This window comes from Trifolium pratense, linkage group LG1, assembly GCF_020283565.1.
Source record: "Trifolium pratense cultivar HEN17-A07 linkage group LG1, ARS_RC_1.1, whole genome shotgun sequence".
NCBI lineage: Eukaryota > Viridiplantae > Streptophyta > Magnoliopsida > Fabales > Fabaceae > Trifolium > Trifolium pratense.
Window position 1 is genome coordinate 39,263,283 of NC_060059.1, and position 19,065 is coordinate 39,282,347.

Consider the following 19,065-nt stretch of genomic DNA (forward strand, 5'->3'; position numbering starts at 1 on the left):
ACCACTTTAAAAGCTAATTTTACCAAACACTTTAATTTCAATAAGCTAGCTTTTCAGCTATCAGCTATAAGCTAGCTTTTCAGCTATCAGCTAGCTTATAACTTATTTTTACCAAACAGACCCTTGGTGTAGGCCTTTCTAACTCACTTCCAACTTTTCTAAAACTCATAATTTAATAAGATAAATGTATCTCCTACTATATAAGGTTTTCATAAGTGTCATCCCAATAATAGAGTGAAGGTATTTTTATAAGTGAATTTATGAGTAGAAAAACTCATACCAGCTCCCACTTTATTTTAACACACAAGCTTTCAACAAGTCTTCTAAAGATGATAGACTGAACTCATCCCAAGCTGAGTACCTAAAGATTTCTACAAACTCTTCCAAAAATTATATGTAAATCTAGTATCTGTATCTATGTGACACTGTGAAAGAGGTAGTTCCATGCAACTTCATAATTTTGCTGATGTACAACTCAGCCAAATTCATCATAGACTGTGTGATACTCACAAATTTTCATTGAAATATCATGATTCTATCACTATCCATCTTGAAATAAATCTCTTTTTCTTGGTTAAAACTTATCCAGTAATTACTATTGGATCACGAGGGGTCAGCCGAGGATCATCCATGTTGGCGTTAAGAAATAGTTACATCTTAATAAAAACTATAAGCTAATTTCATTTTAATAAAATTTCATAATTAAAAAAAAAATGTAAAATGACATAAAAGAACATCTTAATTAATTCTAATAAAATTTATATCAAATTAATATTTAAGTTTATTTTCATTTCAGTTTTATAATTTATTAAAAAAAATATAGGAATAAAATATATTCAACACAATAAAAAGTTTACTATGTCTATTTTTTTTATCAATTTATAATAAATTACTAAAACTAAAAGCACAATGGATATTGTCATACTTCTTGAATTAGGTTTATTTTGATCAATTATTTTAGTTTTTTTTTTTTTGTTATCAAGATCTTATTTTAGTTTTTATTCGGTGTAAAATAAAAAAGCAGTTAGAGTAAAGTATATATGTGGATGTGTCAAAAAAAAGAAGCATATATGTGGTTCGCAATGTTATTATTTCATTCGGCAATGTTATTGTCCGTTTGGATTTGACTTATTTCTGAACTTAAGAAAATAGCTTATGTAAATAAATAAAGTTTTGTATTGATTCATAAATTTTCACTAATAAAAATTGTATTAAGTTATTTTTCATAAATTATCTTGAAAAACTTATAATAATATATAAAAACTTATTTATTTGCATAAATTGTTTCGCATAAGCTTAAAAATAAGTCAATCCAAATGAACCATAAATAGTTAATACAGCGATATTGATGTATATTTAGTTTATTTAATTTAGAATAAATTATAAAGGGTAAAAAGGAATTTTAGATAAAATAATAAGGGTAAAAATGGAAGAAAAAAATTATAAGCTATATAAGCTTTTTAAAATAGCGTTTAGAAAATATGATATAAGCTAGTAAAATAAGCTATAAGCTCATAATAAAAATACTGTTACCAAACAGAACTTTTAGTTTATAAGCTATATAAACGTTTGACATTGGAATACAAAATTGAAAACCACTACTAACAAATTAGTTACTGCTTTATAAACACACATGCTAAAATAATATTCAAGTTTTTACCTCACAGAGCCTTTGTACTCGGAGGCATAATAATGAATACAATATGCTAAAAGATGTCAAAGGCATTGGATGTAGTCTCTTATCATCCCTACAATAAGCAGCTAAATTTACATAGCTCCAATCCAATGCAGTACAGTGAAGGAGACTCTTAATTAGTTGAGTTCTAGGTAAGATGTATTATAGTACAGAGGATGAATGCCCTGGTGAAAAATTAATGGGGCAAAAAAAACTATATTGGATTATATTATGCTTCTATAGTACAATAATAATCTTCAAACAACCTCGACATCATCATGTCTTGTTCTTGTACTTGCGTTGAGGTTTTAGATCGACAACAATCACGGTGATGTTGTCTTTGCTTCCTTTCTGAAGAGCGCGATTCGACAGAAACTCTGCTGCTGCTTGTGCAGCAGGATCACTTCCCTCTCCCCTTTCTGAGGGTAGTTCTAAGCCGTTTTTCTTGTACCAAAGAAGTATACGTTTTCGAGCCAGATCACACACTTCTTCGTTTGTCATCACATCCCACAGACCATCACTAGCCAAAATGAGACATTCGTCCTCTTTTGCACGAGGAATGAATTGAACTTCTGGATCCGGAATAATCCACGGTTTCAAATATCTGTCACCTGAAAGTTACAACCATGATAAGCAGAAATAGTTACATCTTAATAAAAACTGCACAATTATTGTGGGACTCGATTGCAAGTTGGTCATCATCGGTTTGCATGGTAAACTAAAATAAAATTGTACTACAAACAATACTAATGCCAATTTTGTGCATTTTCCATTCAAATCTTTTCTTTTTTTTAAACGGCCAAAGTTAGTAATTAGTTGTTAGTATTTTTCACCTTTGTCAGGACTTACCCTGTACCTTTAACTCCTTTAACCCTTAGCTCAAACCAATTGAGTTCAACTCCTCTAAAAATTAAACTCTCTTTAAGAACTATGGTCTATTCAAGATGCAAATTTCAATATTGTCCTGCTACTATAAACAGAAGGTGCTGAAACCACTATCAGAGAGAGAATGACAACAATCTGAAGACAAGTCTTCTTTCCGTAAGATTCTCAACATCGTGCAAAGTTTCCATCATCAGAAATATTAAAATAGCAACTGTAACCAATAAGATGTTCTAAATCTTCTTTTATAATGAGCCCAAAAATAAGGAATGAAAGTTGTTTAACACAGAAGGGTGCAACATGAGAAGAGGGACCCACAAGATGATGGTGTGCAAGGTGTGATACATGATAATTTCCTCCGGCAAACTTTGGACTGACTCTGAGAAATATACAAACTAAATTGGACATCTAAATGCAAATTATTCATTTCAATTGCCCTCTGCAATTATCTTTGGACTCAACGCTTACATGAACAAAACCTAACAAAAACAGTATTCTAAAAACTAGATGATTAAACTTCAAGTTGATGCATCTTGCGATGTAAAATGGTAATGAAAAACATTTTAAATAAAGGTAAGCACATTCCCTATCATTATTCTGATTCAAATGGGAACATAAAAGTGATTTTCAGGGTTAATTAAAAGGAAAAACAAACAGTTCTACTATGATAATGAAAGAGTAAATATTCTCACCATTCATTTCTTAATAAGTACGCACCTATCTGTTAAACATTAGCCTCTAAAAGACTAAGTTTTGGAAATAGCTTACTCGTCAACAAATGAATGGAAAGAGTACTCAACTTTTTAGCATTTTTGTTTGACCAAACATTTATACATTTGAAGTGCATCAAATCCAAAGGGAACTCAACAAGCATTTGTCCTTCATCACTTGAAAAGATAATAATGACGAATATATTGTGAAAAGAAAGCCTCAGCCACTCACTAAAGGAATTCTATGAAACTCAAATTAGTACACAAGATTGATATAAACCGGACAAGATTAAAGGAGAAACCTCTAATCTCAAAATCCCTCGTCAGAACCAAAGATACCCTTTCATCTCACACCCTCTAACAAACGGGCTAAAGGACTAACAATAAAAGATACTCATATCATACAACCAAAATAAAGTAAAATTTATGATTATGAAGTGCATACCGATAGACCTTGACATTGCTAGGACACCAAATACACGATGGCCATTCCATTGTATCACCTTTCCTCCGGCTGCTTCAATTCTTGCATATTCATCTTCTCTGTTCGGCTAACATATCAAAATAAAATAAAAAATAAAAACACTAATGATTAGTCGTATTTTTTAAAGGATATCCAAAACATTTTAGAAGTAACTTACTTTATGGTCCACTGATAACGCCATTGGTTCTTTGCCACGACAAAGAACGGCTCTGGAATCACCACAATTCGCAACTATAATATGAGATGAACATATAAGAGCAACAACAGCAGTGGAGCCAACAGTTTCTGGCGCAATAGCTTCATTATTAGTTGTTCCGCCAATTTCAGCATCAACCTTTAAGAAACAATTGGTGAAAGCTTTTTTCCATTGATCTTGGCAACCATCCTTAATACTACCATTGATTAGACCTTCCTTAACAAATTCTATTTCCTCAGCCAAGGCCAAATGGATGCGTTCGCGACAATAATTTGCCACCTGAATGAAGGAAAAAAATAGCTCAATGTGAAGGACAATTCAGGGAAAGCTAGACGTGAAGGACAATTCACATAAAGCTAAAATGAATGGACACGAGATAACTAAATTTTACCTGAGAGCCACCATGGCCATCATAGACTCCAAAGAAATGAGTCATTTGTGGCCTAAAAGACCGGTTTATTCCGTCATGTACTCGATCACCGATTAGCATTTGAATGGGAATGTTCAAAAATCGAGGAACAGTTGCAAATGCGTCTTCCATTTCAGGTCTTCTTCCGCATAGCGATATGAATCCCCATAACGGGGTATAATCCAATTCAAAAACACTCCGGACAACTGTTACACTTGTTCCCTCTTCCTGAGGCAGCTGATGAACAACAACTGTAGAAGGCTTTGGGTCTGATTCAACTCCAATTTCTTGGTCCAAACTCTCTGCCACGTCAAGGGGTTCACTCATAATATCTGTGTCAACATTCGACTCCCCCAAATCAGCAGCTGGAGCAACAATATTGACCGGACCGATACTCTTCTCCATGTCTATCGAACATGGTGTCCCAACTTCTGAAGTAGCATCAGAAGCGATAAACTCCTCTCCACCTATACTACTGTTTTCACTAACAACTGATAGAGAACACGAGCTATCAATAAACTGTTCACCTTCCAATGATAATGAATCATCCTCCTCACTTTCAGGAGCTAAACCTACATCACCAGCAACCAAAACACTTTTACTTTCGGATATCATATCCATCAAAGGACTTTCTCCTTTCTTATCTAATTCCGGTGGCGTGACTTCTTTAATACCGATTTCAACATCCAAATTGCCACCATTATTATGACAATCGTCTGAACTTACAACTGTCTCGGTGGAAACCTTAGTTACAGAATTAAATTTGGATACATCCATGTATGTAGCTATGATTGAGTTATCGCAGACTAAGTTATCTACTCTTAATGGAACTGAAACCACATATAACAACACTTCCATTGAAATCCCTATCTAGATAATACAAAAAGTTAACCTCCCACCCCTTTGGTATCACAAAACCTTTCATATTTCAACTAATTGATCACCTGCTTTTCTGATTGAAAAGGATCTTAAAATATGAAGTGTGGCATTTTCCATCCCTAAGGAGACCCTATATGACAAAAGAAGAAGCAAAATTCAAGCAATACAAAGCATGAACAAGCTAAATAATTGCTAAAAGAAAAATTCAGTAATCAGATCTGGTCAACAATAATGGATCCAAACTTCCATTTCAAGAAATTTCAACCATAAAAATAGCTATTGCCACACTTAGCATAAACAACTTCTTGTCACAACTCTTCTTTGTGAACAACCTATAGGGAGAAGAACAATTGGAAACAGCCAGAAAACATTTAAAAATACAAACTTTATCTGTATGAAAACATACTCCACTAAGAAAAATTAAACCCCACCAATTAAAAAGAGACAAATTTTAAAAAGGGCTAAGAAAACAACAACACCCCTTATCTACAAACACAAGAAAGAACAAACAAGTCATGAGAAAGAAACCCAGAAAAAGTGCAAAGTCTTAAAAAAATCACAAGATAAACCTAAAAAGATAACACCTTTTTTTCTTCCACATACCACTGGTGAGTTGCCTGGATCTAAGGCAACACATCACAAGCTTACACTCTCTATAGTCATTATTATTACTAGAAAAATCAATCAAAATCAATGAATGAAAGAACCAAAAACAAAACCAAAAAAAAGTGTCACTAATAAGTCACTACCTAATTTTGTCAACGGTGTAGGGTATGGTTCCTTCACTTCCAACTATATCTTTTCTCTTTCTATTGTTGTTTCTTCTCACACATTGACACCTGAAACCCATGAATTGGGAAAAAGTAACATAACATCATTAACCTTAAAATAAAATAAAATAAAAAGACATTAGTGTTTTTTTTTTTTTTCATTACTTAATAATAATAATCTTGACCCATTAAATGATAACAGCTAAGTTATGTTTTTTTCTTTGATTTAATATTTTTGTAATAATATAAAATAATATATGATGATGTGATATGCATACCTGAATGATGTGTGGATGGGCAAGTGGGTGTATGGAATTGGAAGTGAGGAGAAAATGGATGAGAAAGATGACCTACAAAATTTTATGTTTTTTATTAAGTAATATAAAGAATATGAAATTATTATTGTTATTTATAGGTAAGAATAATAGTAAAATATCTTGAAGAGAGAAAAAGACAATGATAAAAAGGAAAGTTGTTTGGGTGAGTGTAGAGTACTAGTACTAGACTAGTAGAGAAAAGGAAGAGAGTGGGCAGATGTCAAATCTTGAAGAGCATATTAAAGCTTCTCCACTCATTCATTCATCCATTATATGATGATATGATATCATGGGATTGCTGTGTAACCTGAAAATTTATGCATGTCTGATTAATAATGAATGACTGATAAGTGATTTATATTTCCTTTCGGTCCCTAATACAAGAGATACTTTACTTTTTAGATTCCTTAAGAATCTAATGTATCTAGTCTATAATATGGACCAGATAATTCTAAAAATAAAAAAAAATAGATCAGATACATTAGATTCTCAATGAAGAAAATTCGATTGAAAGAAATAATTTTATACTTTTACCCATCTAGAAGATTCCACAAAATTCTTATATTTAGTTTTTGACTTTTTAGAAATATATAAGCGGATGAATTAGTAGTTGTTGTTATTGTTTGTTAGTAACTTTGATAGTTCTTATACCTATTATGTTCCTTAGATTAACAAGGAGGAGAGAAAATACTAATTGTTAAAAAAAGAAAATCAGATGTGAAAGTTGGTATAGATGTATAAGTTGTAAGGATCTCACTCGTGGCTGATAAGAGTTTTTGTTTTTTTTTTTTAATAAGTGGTTTCTTTGTTATTATATGTAAATAGTAGTAATACTTTTGAGTTTTAAGACTATTACTAATACTAACTAATGAGACTCTAAGCCAAACTCCACTTAATATTTTACTATATAAAAAACATAAGCATCACTTTGATGTATGGGTTCCGTCCAATTAGAAAATACTGTATTATTGACATAACTTATCAAAAAAATATATACATCATCGACATTTTTCTTCAATAACAAACAATAATTGGTCAAATAGTAAATGATTTGAGTAGTAATCTGAATTTTTGAGTTCAAATTTCATTTACTCCAATGTATAAAAATAAAATAATAACAACCCGTTTAATTTGTAGCACACTACATGTTAAGATATATTATAATGAGAGAATTATAACATAACCCCACGTACATATGACAACCGGTTTACACCATGTTAGATATTATGGGACTTGTAACAAAACCTCACAGATATCCCATTCATGTTTCCAATGACCCTGATAAAATAGTTATCCCTACTGAAAGAACTTCCAACAAAGTTGTCAAAAAATTATTGTATGTTACCGAAGATGAGGTTCCAAATAATAATTCTGAGTCATCTCCTCTTTTTGGAGGCCATATAAGTTGGAAACAAAGGGAGGAGAGTTTCAAACAGAAGTCAAATATGAAGGTGCACTGTGGATTTATCCAAGGTGGGTGGTGCTGAAATGGATCCTCTAGACATTAAATATGTTAAGAAATGCAAATTTGTTATTGCATCTGGCATTTTTGACGGCTATGATATACCTCATCAACCATCAAATATAAGCCTTCGGTCAAAGAAACTTTTTTGCTTTCTTATGGTGGTCGATGAGGTATCTCTGGAATTAATGAGAGAATCATAACATATCTTAACACTGCATATAAATTAGGGTAAGATTGAATGTTAAAATGATTTCAAACAGGAAAAAACTATAATTTTCCATAGAAAACGATTTGTCATGTCACCTGTCCACGCTTGTTCCAGCAGTCTGCGCACCTAGAAAAGTTTTATAGGAAATGTCCCATAAAGCACTCTAAGAGAGAGAGAGAGAGAGAGAGATTTTATAATTTATGAATTTTTTTATAATTCCAATTTTAAACTTTTCATAAACCTTCATTCAAACATTTTAAGGATGTTAATTTATCAATGTGAGTAGAGATCTACACATAGATTTTCCCCATTTGATGCTCTTCCGTGAAAATTGATTTTTTGTGATATAGTGACAAAAAAAGTTTGAGAATAAGAAAATGGTCAAAGTACGTTAATATTCATTTGAAAAATAATATAGAATTTACAATTACTTTTTCTCGATGAAGTCCATACACAGCCCTGTGAGATTGGGACGAGAGAGAGAGAGAGAGAGAGAGAGAGAGAGAGAGAGAGAGAGAGAGAGAGAGAGAGAGAGAGAGAGAGAGAGAGAGAGAGAGAGAGAGAGAGAGAGAGAGAGAGAGAGAAAATCTCTCAAGTGTTATTAAACGGTGAACGGGGGAGTACTTCTCATCCACTATACTCGTGTCACATCCTTAAACATATATCTCTTTTTATACTTAAATTAAATAAAATCAACTTCATTATCTATTTTTTAAAAAAATAAATCATAGACAACCTTTTAAATAATATAAAGTAAAGAAGGTCATAGATAACCTTCAAAAGATAAAAGAACAACATTTTAAATAATATAAAATAAACAAAAGAGTATTTTGCATCTCATAAACAATTGAATAAAAAAATATACAACATTTTAAATAATATAAAATAAAAAAGGACATATACAACCTTTGAAGGAAAAACGAACAGAGAAAGAAAGAATCTTTCGGTGTTGTTGAACGGGAATAGAGGAGTACTTCCCTTCCCACTATGCCCTCTGTAATATCCTTAAACATATATTATATTTTCATACTCGAAAAATAAATAAAATCAATATCATAAACAATTGAAAGGAAAAAAAACACAAACAACTTTTTAAATAGGGTTAACTATGTTTTTAGTCCCTACATTTTACCCTATTGTCAAAAATATTTCCTACATTTTTTTTTATGATGTAAAAAACCTACATTTTTTTCCGTTATCAAGTTTAGTCCTCACCGTCAAATTTTCTTAACATATTGATGATGTGACGCAATTAGCAAATAACATGATGACATGTGTCTTTTTTCACCAGATTTATGGTACACCTTACCACACCAAATTTTTCCTTCTTTCTTCCTCCGCCAACTATTTCCTTCTATTTCTCTCTCTTCCTCCAATAAACCACCGTTTTCATCACCACAAAAAATATAGGAACTATTCTTGACGGTGAGGACTAAACTTGACAACGGAAAAAAATATAGGGTTTTTTTACATCATAAAAAAAATATAGGGACTATTCTTGACTATAGAGTAAAATGTAGGGACTTAAAACATATTTAACCCTTCTAAATAACATAAAATAATGTGTCAAAAAAAAAAGCACATAGACAACCTTCAAAATAAAAAAGAACATAGAGAAAATTTCTCAGTGTTAATGAACGTGGAATGAAGGAGTACTTTCCACCCCATTATGCCCCTGTAACATCCTTAAACATATATCGTATTTTCATACTAGAATAAATTAAATAAAATCAATATCATAAACAATTGAAATGAAAAGAAAGACACAAACAACCTTCTAAATAATATAAAATGAAAAAGAACAGAGAGAGAATCTCTCATTGTTGTTGAATGTGGAACATGAGAGTACTTCCCATCCTACTATTCCCTTGTAACATCTTAAACATATTTTCACACTTAAATAAATTAAATAAAATATATCTCATAAACAACTGGAAAAAAAATATAGACAATGTTCTAAATAATTTTTTCCTTCAAAGGAAAATAAAACATAAGCAAATAAATATTATTGAAAAAAATAAATATTATCTTGTGCTTGACGTTGAATTTGCTGTATATTTTCCATAAAGAGTCGACTGGGAATGAGTTAGCAGACAATCATCATTGAGGAGATTTATCGCAATCAAAGAATCATGATATATTTTAATTTTATGGGAAACCATGCTCCCATAAAATCTCAAGACCATGAAAAATAACAACATATTTTCATTTTAGAATAGAAACAAGAGTGAAAATAGATTGACATATCTTTATATGAAATATAGTAAAGTTTATAATTATTTTATATTTATAGGGTTTCTATACGGTCTAAAGGATTAGAGATGAGAGAAAGAATCGCCTAATAGTGTAGATCGGGAAGATAATAAATACTCTCCATCTTGCTCTTTCCCTATAACATTCTCAAACATATATCATGCAAAAATTATCTCAATCTTATCGTAGAATTTTCGACCAAACTTCTCAAATAGTATTTTAAAACAAACACTTAACTAATATTAAAAAAGAAAATAATCTCGTGCAACTAGTAAAAATATTATGGTTCAGTCCTCGTGAGTTTAACTCAATTGGTAGTAACATCACACTATATGTATGTGCAGAGTCAGAGTTCGAACTCCGAACACTCCTATTATTCCCTTTTAAAAATGTAATCTATCTATCTACTACTAATAGACAAAAAATGATGATATCATGATTTCAATCTTTTTGATCTACACATTTGATTCCAAAATAATATCTTTGTCTTGAGCTAAGTAGTCAGTCACGAATTCAATTCTACCGGCGGAGCAAGACAATGGCTGCAAAGCATAACCACAACTCAATTTCAATTTAGTCACACACTCCATTTTCTCATCTCACCAAACCCACAAAAACAATTCCTTTTTTTTCTCTTCTTTCTTTGGTAAGTAATTAATTTCATTCCCAAACAATTTGCTTTTCTCAAAATTCTTTCTTGCTTACTAGATCATAGTCATCACGTTGTTGTATTTTTTTTTCTTTAATGATTAATGATTTTAATTGATCTGGGTTATTTGAATTAATTTATTAGGGTTATTTTTTTTTTCTTTCAATTTTATTGTTTCAATAAGTTCAATACCAACATGATGATGAAACCAAAGTTTGATTCTGAAAATAAAGATAATGCTTATGATGTTGGTGAAATTGAAACTGAAACTGATTGGAAAAATGGTCAACAAGAATTACTTCATGATATTCAAGAATTAAGCAATGCACTTTACTTGCAAAATACCCCTTTTAAGCCTTCCACACTTTCCTCACTCCATAATAGATCTAAGTCTGCTGAAAAAACCCGTTTGTCGAAATCTCAACTTAACTCAACGCCGAGATTTGTAAGTGAGGATCTGTTGATAAGGGACAAGAAGTTGTTGTCTTTAGGATGGAATTGGAAGAAGCCCTTGAAAGCTTTGACTCATATCGGTTCTCGAAAGTTTGATTGTCGCTTTAAGCTTCATGTCCATTCAATTGAGGGACTACCTTTGAGTTTTGACGGCGTTAGATTATCTGTGCATTGGAAAAGGAAAAACAGCATTTTGCAGACGTGTCCGTCAAGGGTATTGCAGGGTTCTGCAGAGTTCGATGAAACTTTGATACATAGATGTACTGTTTATGGTAGCCGCACTGCGTCTGGTCATGCTGTCAAGTATGATTCCAAGTGTTTCTTGATTTATGCGTCTATTGTAGGGGAACCTGGATATGACATTGGGAAATATCAAGTTGATCTCACAAGGCTTTTGCCTCTGAGTTTAGATGAGTTATGGGGTGATAAAAGTTCGGGGAAATGGAGTACAAGTTTTAGTTTGGTTGGAAAAGCTTTAGGAGCTAGAATAAATGTTAGTTTCAGTTATCAAGTTATGAAGGATGAATTAATGAGATTTGGTGGTTGTAATGGGAATGTTGTTAGGCTTATTAACTTGAAGACGGGTCCAAGCAGCCTCGACAATGTTGTTGGTTACAGTCCCAACAATAGAGACATAAAGGTTCGGCAGAGTCAAAATGACATGGTGTTATCGAATGAAGCAGTGATGAATTCTGGCTCAGGCTTTTCTAAATCAATCACTTTCCTATATCAAAAGCTTGATGAGGGGAACTTAGATAATTCAACATGGGCAGACTCAGAGTCATCTCAAGGATCAAATCTATATGTGTCTGATGACACTGAATTTTCCATCAGTGAACAAGGAGTAGAAATATCAGAAGAGGATTCGTTCGAATTTGATCAAACAGGAATTCAAGTAGTTGATATGTCTACAGTTGAAATCATTAATGTGGATGAGATTATTAAGGATGCTGACACGTTTGTTGACAAGAACGCAAGATGTGATTCACTGGATACTGTATACTCTAGGAATGTAAATGTTGATATGGCAGATAACATCAAGCATAGATTCAGTTTTTCATCCATCAATCTACCGTGCACGAAGGTTGAGGATTCAGTTCCTGAGACATCAGAGCTTCTTGACCAAGAAGAACACTACTTGAGAGTTGAATCAAATTATAAAGCACATAAAAAGTCACATAGCTTGGATGACATCATTGACTCTGTCACGAGTGATTTCTTAAAGACACTGGCATTGGAGAGTGATTCGTTTCGCTCAAGCTCTGATGCTGATCCCTTGTCTCCTAGAGAGCATCTTTTAAGACAGTTTGAAAGTGAGGCTCTAGCTTCAGATAACTTCGCTTTTGATTTTGATGCAATCGAGGAGGAATTGGGGGAAGATACACTTGGACACAACTGTGGGAATTATGCCGTGGATTCTGATTTATCTTTACTTATTGGTGCGGCCGAAGAGGAGTATGAAAGGGAAAATCAATCATTAATACAGAGAAGGAAGGCCAAGATTATTGAAGATCTGGAAACTGATACATTAATGCAACAATGGGGTTTAGATGAGAGGGACTTTCAAAATTCTCCAAGAACATGGGCTGGTGGATTTGGAAGTCCAATTGAACTATCCGACGAAGAACCATCCATATTACCATCAATTGGTGAAGGGCTTGGTTCGTTTGTTCAAACAACAAATGGTGGCTTTTTGAGGTCCATGTGTCCTTCCCTCTTCAAAAATGCTAAGAATCGTGGGAACCTCATCATTCAAGCATCTAATCCGGTTGTTCTACCAGCGAAAATGGGTAACGATATATTGGATATACTTCTGCACATGGCATCTGCTAGAGCTCAAGAGCTACATGATCACATCTCTAAATTAATGCCTTTGCAAGATATCACTGGAAAATCCATTAAGCATATTGTGTCGGATGCTGACACCAACACAGAAGCTCCCGGAAGGTTAGCATGTGTGTTTGTAGTTTGTACCATAAATCATAATTACTACTGGTGAAATATTTTATTTTTACTTATATCATGCGATATTTTTTATTTTCTTTCTAATTTCTCTTATTCTGTTTCAGGAAGGGATCATGGCAGCACGATTTCTTTGAAGAATTTCAAAGTAGTTATTTAACAGATAAAGACCAATGCTTGGACTCTGTGTCTCTAGAAGCTATAGCTCCTATGAGTGTTAATAAGATTGAAGCCCTTTTAATAGAAGGGTTGAGAATTCAATCTGGCATCTCAAATGAGGAGGCACCATCAAACATTCATGGAGAGATCAACAATGATCTTGATGGTTTGATGGGTCTGTCTGTAACATTGGATCAATGGTCGAGACTTGATTCTGGCATCATTCAAGGAAAACATAGTTTGGGACAAATTTTGAAGACCCTTAAAGCACACAATTATAAAGTCACTGAATTAGATAATGAAGGGTTGAAAAGTGCCGCAGATAATGCGGAAATAGATGACAACAATCGCACATATTTGGGAAATCACGTAACAGTTGCTTTTATGATCCAGCACAGAGATCCTCTAAGAAATTATGAAGCAGTTGGAGTTCCAATGCTGGTTTTAACTCAGGTAGAAAGAGTTGACAGCGATTTTGTTGAGAATGCAGATATAGATAAAGAAACCCTTCAATCTAGATTCAAAATCAAGGAGATTCATCTTGCAGGTGTCCTTAACAAAGGTGGAAACCGGCAAGTTTGGGGCACTGCGTCTCAGCAACAATCTGGGTTGCGTTGGTTGCTTGCGAGTGGCATGTGTAGTAGTACTGTCAAACATTCGTCTTCAAAATCAAAGTCGATTATTGTTAGACCATCTTCGCTGTTTACCAACAAGTCGATGAATCAGGATATCTTGTGGAGCATTTCTTGTGTTAAAGATAACATGGATATTAATGCACATATTAGGAATGTTGATATCATCTTCCCAAAGTGAACAATGTCAGATAATTTTTCACTTGCTATTTTAGCCAATTTCCGAAGTTTAATTTATCCATGTAAAATTGTAAATAGTTGAGTCAGCTAGCACAGATATCTTAACATGTATTGAATTTTCTGGTGTTTTGGATATAACCCTTTCTTTTTGTGAATCACCCTTCTTGATTCTTCTGTAGATGTGTACTCAACCTCAAATTAAAGTAATAAAGTAAAATTATCAAGTAATTAACTGTTATGTACTTACAGTACCGAGTCTAGCTGTGTTGTTGGTATGCAAATGAGAACAAAACTTGGAATCAATAAAATGAAATGATAGGGGCGTTTAGGTAAATATATTTGTAAGAAACTCGTCCATTTTTTTAATTTTGTCTTGATAATTTTTATTGCCGAATAATAGACTTTCTAAATATTGAAGTGTCAAAATAAGGCGAATAAATCTATTAATTAAGATATTATTTTTAACTCTTTTGATTATGCTAATTTTTAGGAATAAACTTGTTTGCAGTAGTTAAAGATAAAATAATGCTAATTTTTATGTAAATATGCAAATGTATAAACAAAATATTAGACTAAAGTGGTTAATGAGCTCTTTTTAGGACGAATCGTTTAGGAGAACATGAGTTTAATTTCTAGTGGAAATAATTATTGGTCAGAGTTTACTTACCTCACGGCCGAACTCTAGAATCGGAGGGTTGATAAGAAAAAAAATACAAATATATAAAAAATTTAGGGGTGGGCAAAGCTACCCCATTGTTTCAAATGTCTTGCCCCCTGATTAATCTGTATTCTTTCATGACTCATTGACCAGACTTGAACAAATCTGTTCTTCATTGGAATGAAGTAATCTAGATTTGAGGAATAATTACATAAACTCAATTTAAACCAAAATTGATTTTGTTTAGGAGTAACAAATTTGATCAAAACTCAATTCAAACCAAACTTTGAACACCCTCTTGATATTGTTGTCTGCATGACACATATGACCTTTCGGAGTTCCGCTCACAATGGTTGTTACTTGAGTTCAATTCCGAAATACCACAATTAGTAGGTTATACATAAAAGGTGGGATCGATAGCTCAATTGACTAAACTAGTTGAGCTAAATGTTAAAGAGTTGGAGGTTCAGAGTTCAAGTCCTGGTAAAGAGAAAAATTAACATCCTAACAACTAACAATTTACCATTAAAATAAAAGAAGAAAGTAGATTATACATAAATTCTGTTGTAAATCCTAAATAAGGTTGGTGGTTCTCTTCCATCAAAAGGAATTGATATATTTGCTGCATATTCTTATTCAAACCCCCCTTTTTAAGGTAAATTGTACATCAGCAGTTACTATGCCAACACAAGCATTGTTGGACATTTACATCCAATATCATGTTGAAAATTGAAATACATAGTAACATTCATAAGAGCACATGCAGCACCATGGGCATCATATCATCGTACTATCAAAACTTTCACATATAATATTGGAGCTAGCAAGAATTTGGGTGGGTGTGCATGCCTTCATAGGTTGTTATCACATACTTTATATCATCTTTATCTCTTTCAACTCTCTTTTTAACAGGACATCCCTCTACTGAACACCTATAATAGTTCCTGCAATCACACATCATCATACTCATAAATTCATAATATATAATTATAAACTATGCTATAAATTAACCATATGGTATTTCATTTTTATTATGTATATATATATACCTTGGATTGGGGCTATTCTTGACCATTTTCTTTCCATATTTCCTCCATCTATAACCATCATCAAGTACTTCAATCTCTGACTTTGTTTTGAATGCAACTCTCTCTTTAACACTCATAGTAGTGGTATTAGTATCTCCTAAAACATGACAAGACAACACCAATATTAAAGTACTATAGGCTACATAAAGACAATATAAATAACATATTACACCTCTGGTCTCATATATAAGTAGATCATATTCGTTTTTCAGGTTCATTGAATAACTAATATATCTGATTCATATTATAGATCAGATACATCGATTATTCAACGAACCTGAAAAAAGAATCTTTACTTTATTGAATTGAATAATTTATGAAATGAAATTGGCTTAATTACTAGTAGAACTAGAAGATCCTTCATTAATGTGGCTGCCACCTGCTTCATTAGCCTGATAAACAAAAGACTGTTCAATTGTAGGATCAATTTGTAACCATTGGTTGTGATCATCTAAATTCATGTAGTCGGAGAGTTCCAAACACCATTGGTTGCTAAAATCACTGTCAGGTGATGATGAATTTGCTGCTATTGGATTTCTCTCTGTCATTTTGTTAGTGCAACAACTCATGAAAAAATATGATTATGGTTTAGAGTTTAGACTATATATATAAAACACTGATCAGCAGCCATTAGTGAGCTATAGGGAGGTAGCTTCATGGTGACTTTCCTAATATAATATGAATCATAATAGGAAGTTTCAAAGATATATATTTAGATATAGATAGATAAATGCCACGTACCAACACCACTTTAAATAATACTTAGTAGTACTAACTTTTTGGTCTTTAAAGTTTTGCACATAGAATAAGAAATAATAAAGATCGATAAGTTAAGTCATTTTTACTCTTACTTTATTAAGAAATAGAAAATTTCATTTAATGGATGCTTTTAGTTTTGTAAGGGTATAAATGGAAAACATAATTAATTGTACTTTGGTTTTATTGAATTGGCGGATCAACTTCGGTCAACTACTGATTCACACAGTGACTATGTTCGCCAACGATGCAGATCCGGAGACATATGTATTCCGATTACTTTGATTTTATCACATTCTTTGTAGGTATGAATATGTCATTTTATGTTATTAACTTGGATTCTGTGAGTTTTTCGTAGATTCATCATTTTCGTTTTTAGCGGTATTGAATTTGTACTTGAATCTGATGTACTTTACCAATTTAAATGAATGAATATATTTTATTGTAGTAAAAAAAATGTATTAAGCCAGAGGAGACCAACATGGTGCTCTAAATTTGTGATGACGAATTTTCTTAAACAAGTAGTTAGAAGTTAGATGTTTGAATATCTATACATGCTTCCCTTAAATGAATTCGAATCTAAATGAAAAATGTTATCTGAACAACAATTTTATTGTCTTACACCATAGAGTTATAAGTGATGTATTTTATACTTGATCAAATATGGTGTCAATATTTTTTGTTTACAATGGAGCTGATGATCGAACCCAAAATACATCTAACATACTATTATAATTCATCACCACTACATCAAACTTAGTGGCTTATATGGTGTCAACTTTTAAATTTGATTTTTTTTCTTTGATTGACAAATTGTTAGTATATTAATGCTATGTTAGTTTTTTTTTATTCACTCTCATGTTATTGTATTTTACTTTCCATCTATGGTAATAAGAATAAATCAATAATTTTATAAAGTTAAAAAGATCAAGTTGATAAAAAAATTCTTTCTTAATATATATCTCTTCTTTAACTTTTTTTCTTTTTATCCAAATGACTAATTTTGTGGGACAAATAGTGTATATACATGCTTAATTTTGTGGGACAATTAGTCTTTTATTTTTTTCAGTTGGGGAAACATGCTTAATTATAAAAACAAATTAGTGGGGCATACTAAGGATGACTTAGGGAAGACTTTCAAATTTCAATTTCGAGTATATTGTTTTATCTAGCAAAACAACAAGTTGGTTACAACTGACCAACCCCTCAATAACGGAGAACATGTACAAGTCAAAAGTGATAGTGATTTTTCTTGGTCTAATGGAAGTAAGTTTCAAGGAACCACAAGTTTAAGTTGCTGCTTTGCATATTTCAGATACTTTTTTTTTTGGGGGGGCAAGCCTTCTAGAGTATTTAAAGTGAAGGTAATCGTGAAACTTTTGAATTTTCCTCTATAATACCAGAAAAGTTATATAAAACACAAGTTATATATCACTTTTATTAAAATAGTTTTGTGGTATCCCCGCAACTACATTTGGGAGGGGACTGAAATCACTTGATGTCAGAACTCGTTTAAACTCTGGATTACTAGGGCCTCTTTCCCCAAGGAACCAGAGAGTGAAAACCAAAAAAAAAAAAATTGTGGTAAAACTCACGCACATTAAATATAAAAAAGTGGACAATTGGTAGTAGCCCTACGTATCAACTTCTCTATAGATTTTTTATCGTCTAAACTACATATATCTTACGTGATAGCTGTATATAAATTACTTGACTTTTTAGAAAAAAACAAGAAATTAAAAAAGTGTATTTTTGTACCTTATTTTTCTATTATACCCTTATTTTAATTCACCAATATATTTTTTTCACACACTTTCTCTTTCTAATAAATTTAATATGTTATGTATAAATTTTTTTTAAACAAATTATACACAGAAATTTAGTAAAAAAAACGATACAATAAAAAGATTAAAAAAAATGATTTAAAATAAGAAGGGTATAATAGACAAAATATAACATAAATTATTAAAAAAACAAGTAATTTGAAAAAAAAAAATTCTAAAAAGTTAAATAATTTGAAACGGATGGAGTAATAATTAGTAAGATGGAATGGAATTTGAACATCTAAGAGTTGATAGGGTTTTCTCTTAAAAAAAAATTCAATATTCGACTCAAGGATCAATTAATTTAGGAGACTAATTTCACTGCCCATTAGTGAAGTATTCAATTAAAATCATAGCAAAGTTGCATAGAGATTTGAACCTGAGATCAAGAGAAAAATATACTCTAAAATCTTAAGTCTATACTATCAAGCTAGCCAACCATGCGAATTTAGTTGAC

The 19,065-nt window shown here is 32.0% G+C and overlaps 3 protein-coding genes across 6 annotated transcripts; 1 reads left to right on the top strand and 2 right to left on the bottom strand.

Moving 5' to 3' along the window:
* Nucleotides 1-1,602: 1,602 nt before the first annotated feature.
* LOC123916426 (protein phosphatase 2C 50-like) lies at nt 1,603-6,532 on the bottom strand. 2 transcript variants are annotated; one of them, XM_045967886.1, is made up of 6 exons: nt 6,284-6,532; nt 5,985-6,074; nt 4,339-5,365; nt 3,909-4,226; nt 3,713-3,818; nt 1,603-2,286 (listed from the first exon to the last, which is right to left on the bottom strand). In XM_045967886.1, the coding sequence occupies exons 3-6, from the start codon at nt 5,212-5,214 to the stop codon at nt 1,952-1,954; spliced, it is 1,635 nt and encodes a 544-aa protein (XP_045823842.1). In that variant the 5' UTR covers nt 5,215-5,365; nt 5,985-6,074; nt 6,284-6,532; the 3' UTR covers nt 1,603-1,951. The 2 variants fall into 2 exon arrangements, with proteins under 2 accessions (XP_045823842.1, XP_045823849.1); XM_045967893.1 differs by lacking the exon at nt 6,284-6,532 and having other exon boundaries at nt 4,339-6,160.
* Nucleotides 6,533-10,610: 4,078 nt separating this feature from the next.
* On the top strand, nt 10,611-14,511 carry LOC123916438 (protein PLASTID MOVEMENT IMPAIRED 1-RELATED 1-like). 2 transcript variants are annotated; one of them, XM_045967909.1, is made up of 3 exons: nt 10,710-10,894; nt 11,082-13,297; nt 13,420-14,511. In XM_045967909.1, the coding sequence occupies exons 2-3, from the start codon at nt 11,094-11,096 to the stop codon at nt 14,282-14,284; spliced, it is 3,069 nt and encodes a 1,022-aa protein (XP_045823865.1). In that variant the 5' UTR covers nt 10,710-10,894; nt 11,082-11,093; the 3' UTR covers nt 14,285-14,511. The 2 variants fall into 2 exon arrangements, with proteins under 2 accessions (XP_045823856.1, XP_045823865.1); XM_045967900.1 differs by having other exon boundaries at nt 10,611-13,297.
* Nucleotides 14,512-15,443: 932 nt separating this feature from the next.
* On the bottom strand, nt 15,444-16,663 carry LOC123916453 (probable WRKY transcription factor 50). Of its 2 annotated transcripts, none has more exons than XM_045967926.1 (3): nt 16,409-16,663; nt 15,991-16,126; nt 15,444-15,885 (listed from the first exon to the last, which is right to left on the bottom strand). In XM_045967926.1, the coding sequence occupies exons 1-3, from the start codon at nt 16,596-16,598 to the stop codon at nt 15,762-15,764; spliced, it is 450 nt and encodes a 149-aa protein (XP_045823882.1). In that variant the 5' UTR covers nt 16,599-16,663; the 3' UTR covers nt 15,444-15,761. The 2 variants fall into 2 exon arrangements, with proteins under 2 accessions (XP_045823882.1, XP_045823875.1); XM_045967919.1 differs by having other exon boundaries at nt 16,370-16,655.
* Between the last annotated feature and the right edge of the window lie 2,402 nt (nt 16,664-19,065).

What these genes read in the sequence shown, in the direction of transcription:
- LOC123916453 (XM_045967919.1), bottom strand. Translation starts at nt 16,598, where the DNA reads ATGAGTTGTTGCACTAACAAAATGACAGAGAGAAATCCAATAGCAGCA. An exon ending in AGGATCTTCTAGTTCTACTA is followed by an intron (nt 16,127 to 16,369) that starts GTAATTAAGCCA and finishes GTCATGTTTTAG; the next exon opens with GAGATACTAATACCACTACT. An exon ending in AAGAATAGCCCCAATCCAAG is followed by an intron (nt 15,886 to 15,990) that starts GTATATATATAT and finishes GTGTGATTGCAG; the next exon opens with GAACTATTATAGGTGTTCAG.
- LOC123916438 (XM_045967900.1), top strand. Translation starts at nt 11,094, where the DNA reads ATGATGATGAAACCAAAGTTTGATTCTGAAAATAAAGATAATGCTTAT. An exon ending in AACACAGAAGCTCCCGGAAG is followed by an intron (nt 13,298 to 13,419) that starts GTTAGCATGTGT and finishes ATTCTGTTTCAG; the next exon opens with GAAGGGATCATGGCAGCACG.
- LOC123916426 (XM_045967886.1), bottom strand. Translation starts at nt 5,214, where the DNA reads ATGGAAGTGTTGTTATATGTGGTTTCAGTTCCATTAAGAGTAGATAAC. An exon ending in ATGGCCATGGTGGCTCTCAG is followed by an intron (nt 4,227 to 4,338) that starts GTAAAATTTAGT and finishes TCCTTCATTCAG; the next exon opens with GTGGCAAATTATTGTCGCGA. An exon ending in CGTTATCAGTGGACCATAAA is followed by an intron (nt 3,819 to 3,908) that starts GTAAGTTACTTC and finishes TTGATATGTTAG; the next exon opens with CCGAACAGAGAAGATGAATA.